Source organism: Sesamum indicum, linkage group LG10, assembly GCF_000512975.1.
Source record: "Sesamum indicum cultivar Zhongzhi No. 13 linkage group LG10, S_indicum_v1.0, whole genome shotgun sequence".
Taxonomy (NCBI): Eukaryota; Viridiplantae; Streptophyta; class Magnoliopsida; order Lamiales; family Pedaliaceae; genus Sesamum; species Sesamum indicum.
In genome coordinates this window covers 11,504,893-11,513,875 of record NC_026154.1, presented here as the reverse complement: position 1 = coordinate 11,513,875, position 8,983 = coordinate 11,504,893, and the positions used below count along the sequence as shown (strand labels likewise).

Sequence of the window (8,983 nt, the reverse complement as noted above, 5' to 3'; positions counted from 1 at the left end):
CGAAAAAAAGTGGGGCAAAAGAGAAAGCCTCAAACATATCCTGATCAGACCTCCGGGATGACCGACAACATCAAACAGTATAGATTGGAAATCTTACACACACACATATATATATATGCATAGCACACTTACAGAAAATGCACTCAGAAATGGTTACAAAGTATATTTTGCAAAGTGATATTAGTTGTACTAGTATTTTAGAAAAAGATATTACTTGTATCTGTAGTAGTACTAGTTCCATGTGTCCGCATTAGCTCAACTCAGAGAATTAGGACCACATTGAAAATAAGAAATTTTACCTCCATATTCCTACACTAAATTAAAGTGAGGCCGATATTCCAATTGGATTATTAATCGATTTAAAAATGATATCCTAAAGCTGGTGTTGTCTTATGAACTTCAAAGATAATCACCAACAAGGAAATGTTCAAAATCCTTATCTCAATAATCTGCTACTGTTAAAGTACTATGATTACTATTACAGCTTATTCCTTACCTATCTTCAACTTTAGAAGTGGATTGGTAAGAACGCCTAGTAAGAAAGACCCTCCGTAGTTTCATACGACAATACTACCAGGAGATAAGTTGAAACTGAAGTAAGTCGGCACAGAACCCGCCGTTGTTTTGGTTGTGCTACCTGAAGTTCAAGGAAGTAAGAATAGGAGAGCACTCATATGGAGGTGGAAGGGACAATGAGCAAGCTTTCAATTTGCATTGCCCTACTCCTCTTTTCTGCTTAATGACCATAAGCTTAGGATCTCTATTTCTTAATACCTCTTTGGCAAATAAAGTGAAAATCAAAAGCTCATATTATACAAAACCCAATTACGACATTCCTTCTGTCGGAAGTTCCAGTCTTAATATCGACTGCATCACAACAAATCCAATAAATCTAACTGGAATGATTAATCTCTTGATCTTCAATCATCAATAAGAACAAACAGACAGATCATAGAAGAATTCCTTATCAAGCAATCAACTGTGAAAATGGTCCTAGTCTCCACCTAAAATGCAACCTAACATTGTATAGGAAGACGCTTCTAAGGAAAAGGCACCAGGAATGTGATTGGACAGCCACCTCATCATACAAAAATGTCTTTAAGAGAAAATATCTTTGACACTTATGTTTGTTTGGCATCATCGCTTAAAAGAATCCCCAAAAATTTAGTTACCATCATCTCCAACCTACCCAAAACCCTGAATTCAATAATCCTCCAAAATTTTGAAAATTCATCAGCTGCCTACTCAAGACTCTAAAACAACGTCTGACATCAAAATCCATCATTATGTATATTTCTTAATAGTAATCTATCCTAATGCATATCTCAAATCATTTCTTATTTCTCACTCTAAACTTCTGATGTTTTCTTTAAAAATCAATTTTCAGAAAACATGTTTCCATCCACTCGGGGATTAGAAATCTGGATTTCTGCTACATTTTTTAAGTTCATTTGAGTAAGACCCGGAACTTGAGCAGCATTTCCTTGGATTGATAAGTAGACGAGGAGAGAGGGGCAAAAGAACTCGCTTGTGGAACAAAACTAAATTCCAGATACAAAAAAAACAGTTATTCTATTTTCAGAGAGAAGTGGCTCCTGATCTTCAACAATGAAGGGAAAAAAACATATAAAATGTTAATCTTGTATGCTCCTTCGAGCACCTTGAATCCAGGTCAAGAAATACAATTACAAATTTGCGATTAAAAAGAAAAATTAAACAATCCAGATTCACCAAAAAAAATACAAATTCGAATTACCAAAAAGAAAATCTTATTTCAATCCCAATACTCAATTTCAAACCAAAATCCCATCCATTCTTTCCTGACTACCAAGAAATAACATCAAAGGAGAGCAGAACTCCCGAACATACTACTTTATATAATTTATGATACTGGCTGCGATCTAAAATGCCTGAATATACCACCACTCTGATAACAGTTTCAAATTTTCGCATATTCCGTGAACATTGACTAGCAACATAAAAGCTAAAAGCAGAACAGTAACTTGTCGAAACAAAAGAAAACTTATAGCTGCACTAACAGAAGGTCCCATCAAAGAAAAAGGCAAATCACCAACTCAGCTGCAAAGGATACCCAAATATTCACAAACACCCGACATAAACCAAAAACAACAATATTACCGTGAAAATATTCACCGGCGGTAAGGTTCGCTGAAACCCGCGACGACGAATCATCAGCGTCGGGAATCAGATGCGCTTGAATCAATCTCAGCCGCCGCTCGGCCCTCGATTCCATTCAGCTCTTCACTTCTTAAAAAACTATATTTTCTCTCTCTTTTCTGCACGTCAACTGCAATAATCAAACTCCTATCTCTTCTACTCCTCCTGATTCCCAATGGGAATGTGAAATGAACACAATAAATACAGAAACACCAAAGAAACTCAAAATTCAGAAACTAGAACTGTAAAATATTCAATATATATTTGTATCTCTCTCATACACTCTCTCTCTCTCTCTCTACATATATATATATCTTGGAAAAGGCGATAACTATACGTGGGCACACTTCCCAAAGGTAATGACAAAGGAATTGAAGATAACACTATAACAGCAGAGAGGGGTGTGGGATAAGGGTCGTTATTTTGGATGCACATACACACACAGCAGACTTTCCATCATTTTCACATTTCCACAATGCAGAATGGATTTTGGTCTAAAACGCTCGGCGGTGCCGTGCGCTGCCTTCTTCTTTTTTGTCTTTTTTAATTGGTTTCTTTTTTATTTTGTTCACTAATATTAAGAAGTGGTGAATAACAATTTACCCCTATCTGATATTGAAAATAAATATATTACACTCTTATAAAAAATATAACAATTTATCCCCTTATACTTTTTAAAATGAAGCAATTTACCTACTTATACAGGGAGGTAAATTGCTTCATTTTAAAAATCATGTGGAGGTAAATTATTGTATTTTAAAAAATACATTGAGGTAAATAGCTATTTACTTTTTTACAAAAAAATAATTTGCTCATTTGCGATATCACAATAGGATTGCGGAATTTTTCCCTATTAAGAAGTCATTTTGGTGAAATCTTACAATATTGTTTCAATATTATTGAAAGTTCAGAATATTCTTTTAGATTTTAAATTTGAGGGATATAAATTTCTTATGAACATTATTTTCATTTTTTTGTATTTTTCTTTTATTGTATTTCTTAAAAATTATTAATTTAATATTTTTATAAGCTTTATAAACTTGTATAACGAGGTATACTAGAATAAATTTTGTTATGGTTAATTATTACAGTTAAAAAAAATCATGGAGATTATTAACTAATCACAATTATGCAATGGTTACTGATCGTTCTTTCTGCAGGCGGGACGATTTTATTAGACGTGTCACGGCATGCATTGTCAGATTGTGGTAGATATTGATTAACTATGGTTAAAATTTAAGTTTTAGTATTGATCTTATCTGACCGTGGTAAATATTATTAATTTATTACGATATTTAAACTGTAATAATTTATTATACGGGAATAATTTGTTTTTCTTTAGTAATAGTTTAAAATTTTGTTTTTTAAAATAAAATTTAACATGTTACTTTCGAGGGCAGATTATAAAGTATAAGAGGCCATGAGATTCTTCTGATAAATTTAGCTAAGACCAAAAATATAATTTTACCCTTTCTCTAAAACAGTTACTTTCATGCCTACAACACTTTTAATTGAAACGGGATCCATGTCACAAATGTTTCAACATAAAGTCAAATTGCTTTTTAATTTATGATGGAATTGGCAATGAATTTCCAATTGAAGGAAGCCGACTCGAAAGGTGAAGGTGGAAATATTTTAGATGGAATTTGGGACTAAGGAAGATATTCATTGAAAGTTTGCAATGGTATTCAAATGGACGTACACAAGCATTCGGAGAATTTGTCGAGGTGACGAAAAAGTTAATGTTTGATTTTCGATAGACGTACATACAGAGTGTTTAAGTAATGACGTAATATTTTAGGAGAGATGTTTGAACAATGTACAACGATTTGTTTATTATTTATAACGTAGTGTTCCGACAGATAAGTAACACGAAATTGAGTCAGACAATTGGACAACTTTCATTGGTAACATCGTTCGAAACTGTGTTAGAAGGTGATTTGTTTTTTAGGATGGTACGTGTCTCAAAACCATTCTAATATAGTTTTTAAAAATCCGACGTGTGTCATTGCAAAATCAATCCCAAGTAATAAATTCATTATTTTTAATTATAATTGGTTTTTCTAACGGACCTTGTCCCTAAATTTTGACATATTTTTAAAAATAATAATTTTTTTTATTTTAATTTTTAACATGAATTTAAAATTAGAAACACTCTTAAAAAGATAAAGTATAATTTAATCAAATAAATGCAGTGCACTTTTACAATTTTGAATAATAAAAAAAATACAAAAGAAATCCTAATCTAATGGCTTGGGGCTGATGCTCGTGGGCAGGCTCAGGATCGGCAACATCCTTGGTCGGCTGTTGTGCTGGTCCCTTAGCTGGGGCATCAAATGTTGAGGGTGGGGACTTCGGCTCTAGGTCAAGGGACATCGGTAGGAGACTCCTTGTGTGCACATCATGCTCAAGCACTGCTTGATTTGCTTAAGTTGCAGTGCGATGTAAAGATATGTGAAAGGCGAGGCGGCAATGGACGTGGATGGTCAGGCATTTAAGGTCCACAAGTATGCAACGTCTAAGGTGTGCTCCTGAAACCCTATGCTGAAACTCGGCCTGGCTTCCTCCCCCATATAGCCTCTGCACAGATTCGCCCCCGTCCTCTAACAGACAAGACGATTACCTGTAATCCCCTCTTCTTTTATGGAAATTCGATAGAAAACAAACAGGAGTTGGTCCTCCTGCTGCTGTGGGGCAATGGTGGCCAATAAAGTAGCCTCCCCTGTGAGGGCTTTGTGGTATGCTCCTCGAACAGCCTCTGATAGACCTCTTGATTTATTAGTATCTAATTAAAAGCATATAAAAGAAAAAGTAAAGAAAGGTTTACTACCACCTCCTCTGCATGCGGCCTGCTCCAAGCTTGGTCCGTCTTCTTTTTAAAACAATCAGTGAGCACCTTCGTTTGTTGAGGTGGCTGGTCAAGCTGAACCTCCTGCAGAGATATTTTAAAATTTTAGAAATTTGTAAATAGGTATTAATAACAACAAGTAAAGTTGTAATAAATGAAGTTACTTACCAACTTCCTTTTGTACATGCCACCGAGAAGGCCCCGCGTGGTAGATGGTGTTGGCCTTATTCTTCCTTGAAGTTGGGTGTGGCCCAGAAAGTCTAAAGGGCCGGCATAGGGCACATCATAACCAACTAAGGCGGACCATACCACCATGGGTAGGAAAGAAGCTTCAAGCACCTGCAGGTTCAGGTTCTGGAGGTGCTAAGAAAACCTGTGGGCCAAGAGCATCATAAACTATCTTCTGGTCCGAATTCATCTGCTGATAATCACCTCTATGCGTCGCCATGTCTAATGCAACATGACTTGACATAGAAATCGATGTGGGCAGATCATCATAGTACTCCATCACCAGAGAGGACATATCATTCGTACAATGAGTCATGAGGATAAATACCTAAGCATTTATGAAAGTCAAGCTAACTGTTCTTTGAAAATAACACCGTTTTACTCCGACTCATCCCTTGTATTAAATCTATCTTGATCATTGGAGTACTTACACCGAGTCAAGTCCAACACACTCTTTTTGTGTAGGTTCTGAGCATATTACCCTCATTCCTCCGAGCCCAATAGACAAAGACGACGCATGATCATTGGATATCGGATCACATCATTTTGATGTCGTTTGTGGGAAATAACCTAAGAAACGTCACAACGTGATCGAGAAAGATTGAGCCTATGTGAAAAGGCCAGTTGCCTGATCGGAGAACATACCCTATGGGGTGCCTACTCCTAGGGCGTTTGGCACATCCAATACATTACTCAAACATACAAAAGAATACCTTCAAAACATAGTGTCTATGACCATCAAAGCCGCCCTGCAACAAAGTGACTGTGTAGAGGGAAACCACCCATAATTACCCCAAGGATGTTGTTCGAGGAAGTAACAACACCAAACATGGAAGAAATAAACATCCTTGGATAGAACCTCAAGAACCCACCCAAGTACTGGAGACCCGATGCGAAAATGGTACACCCACTAAGAAGGAAAGGGTCACCGTTTGTGGCGGGGATCCTGATGGAGTTCACCCTATGGGTTTTGAAATTCCCCATCTTCCCAAGTATGATGGATGTAGTGATCCCGAGAGCACATATTTTTGTTCGAGCACATCATGCAAATTACGGATTGTCAGATGAAGTACAGGAAAAAATGCATAAAACCCCCTATGTTTAAAAAGTCGGCTAAAAATCCCTTTCTATTTTAAAAAATAGGCTAACCCCCCCCCCCCCTTTTGTTTTGTAAAACTCATAAACAAACACCTCTTTGTTAGCAATTAACGGGAGGCGCATTACACGCACTCTTTGTGCATGTGGGGGTACTTTTTAACTGTTTTTGACCTTTTTATTAGGTGTTTTTTATTAAATGCCCTTTTTTTTTGCTTTAGTATTTTTTAATAATCTAAATTGAAATATTAAATTATATTTAATTTATTGAATATTAAATACTAAATTAAATTATATTTAAATTCAAATAATTTATAATTGTTAATTGTTAGATCTAAAATTATTTTTTAATTAAAATGTATATTTAATTACAATAATTACTATTATAATTATTCTTAATTAGCTAAAATATTTTACTATAATTATTTAAAATATTTTTAATTAATTAAAATATGTCTTAATTAATATAATTAAAAAATTAAAAAAATGGGCCAATTCCGTCGAGGCTCCGATGGCCACTTCTGATTGGAGAGGCATGGGCGCCCTGGCTAGGCAAGGCCAATGGTGGTCCTTGGCCTGCAAACGGCCGTCAAACGATAGAGAAATGGCAGCGGGATCGGCAGTGGCTTGAGACTCGGTATTTTGAGATCTATGCATAGAGTTGACAAAAATCGGTGGGATGGGGCTCATTCGATTCGCAAGGAGGAGACGAAGCAATTGGTGGTGGTCTGCGACCGTGGGTCACTCCGGTGACAACGAATCGCCTCATCAAGGGGAGTCGAATGGTATGTGCGACAGTCTGCAACTCGCCGTGATAGCGCCGAAAGTTAGAGAGAAGGTGGCGGCGAAATGTTGGGCAAAATAGCGGATTTCAAGAGGGCTGTGGCGGGGCGTCCGGGTTAATTTCAGGACATGCGCACCATGCCTAGACCGATCGTGAGACGACGAGTTGAATGGTGGTGATCGTGACGGGAGACACATTGGTGCAGTTTTCTAGTGACCGATCGGTAGGGGCGGGAGTAGGGGGGGAGTTTCAAGAGCAAATGTTAGAGATGAAAGAATGGGAAGGGGTCGATAAAGGACAGACTATCAAGCCTCAGTATCCTACACTTGACCTACCAATAAGAGAATAAGCAAAATACATGAGACCATATCAAAAGTTCACAATGTATACCCCTCTCAGTGCACCTCAAGGGAGAGCCTTATTGCCATCAAACATTCACAGGCAAATGGTCGGCATCCATGAAGGAAGGGCAAGTCGGAAAAAACACCCATAAATATTATCACTTCCACAAGGATGTGGACATGATACTGAAAAGTGTTTTCAGCTGAAGGATGAGATTGAAAGGTTAATCCCCCAGGGGTACCTAAAGTAGTTTATTAGAGCTATGACACAAAATAGACAACCATGGTACAAGAGTAATCAAAGGGGTTTCCAAAGGCAGAGAAGTTGCTCAAGGGAGGGCAATCTCAATCTGATAAATTTGCTAGAGAGGCAAGAAACAATCAATGACAAGGAATAGGAGACACCTTTAGGAGAGGGATCATAAATACAACTTTAGGAGGTCCCACGTCAAGAGATTCTAGGAATGTAGTAAAATATATTCTAGAGTTTCACAGTCATGCGAACAACTAATTCTCATGATACAAAGGACGCTTGAGATGGATTATTGTGTTTGTAACGACCTCCAGGGGGTTGAAATTCCTCAGGATGACCCCCTTTTCATATATATGGATGTGGCAAACTTTTAGATAGGGAAAGTATTGGTGGATAACAGAAGCTTAGTTAACGTAATCTTAATGGATATACTCAGGAAATTGGATTTGGACGTTGTAACCTTAAAGCTGGTGTCTACTTCTCAAAGATGCTTTGAGGGAGCAGAGGTTGTCCCTTTGGGAACCATTAACTTGCCAACCTCGCTAGGAGAGGACCTACATGGGAAATGTTGATGTTTAAGAATCTTTTGATAAAAGAACCTTTCACTATAACATGATTTTCGAGCGAAGGGGTTTGAATAACGTTCAAGTCGTAGCCTTTACGTTTCTACTAAAAGTTTAAGTTCGCAGTAAAATGTGGAGTTAGGTTGGTGAAAGGGGATCAAAGTATGGCTCTAGAGTGCTATAACATTTTTGTGAATGCAAACTCTACAACATCGAAGAACAATGCAAAAGAGGTAGAGTGTGTAGGAAAAATATGAATAAAAAGCAGGTGAAGACGATCCAACTAAAGTAACTAGGATCGAACCAAAATAACGACACAAGCAAAGGAAGAAATGATATTATTCCTAAGAATGATTGCTGACATATTGTTGGATTTTCAAGGGATTGATCCAAAGGTGTTGGTGCATCATTTGAATGTGGAACCAAGCTATGAACCTACCAAGTAAAAGATGAGGAATTTTGGGAAGGACTTTATTGCTATATATGTCGATATTAGATATGACATTGAGATCAGTCCTAGCGAAGGACGAAAATGGAGAACATAAACCCATCTACTATGTCAGCAAAATGTTACAAGGAGAGAGGCCCAATCACATCACATCATAGTACTCACCAACCAACCGATGAAAGAGGTGATGTCCAAGCCGGAGATATCAGGTAAGACTATCATGTAGGCGATTGAATTGGGGAATT

General features: G+C 37.2%; 1 protein-coding gene across 1 annotated transcript in view; it reads right to left on the bottom strand.

Annotated features, from left to right (window-relative positions):
* LOC105172347 (long chain acyl-CoA synthetase 6, peroxisomal-like) overlaps positions 1–2,637 on the bottom strand; it is an 11,958-nt gene extending 9,321 nt beyond the window's left edge. The window contains exon 1 of the mRNA XM_011093732.2: positions 2,140–2,637. Within this exon, the coding sequence (XP_011092034.1) occupies positions 2,140–2,254 (115 nt within the window). The 5' untranslated portion in view covers positions 2,255–2,637. The remainder of the gene's footprint in view (positions 1–2,139) is intronic.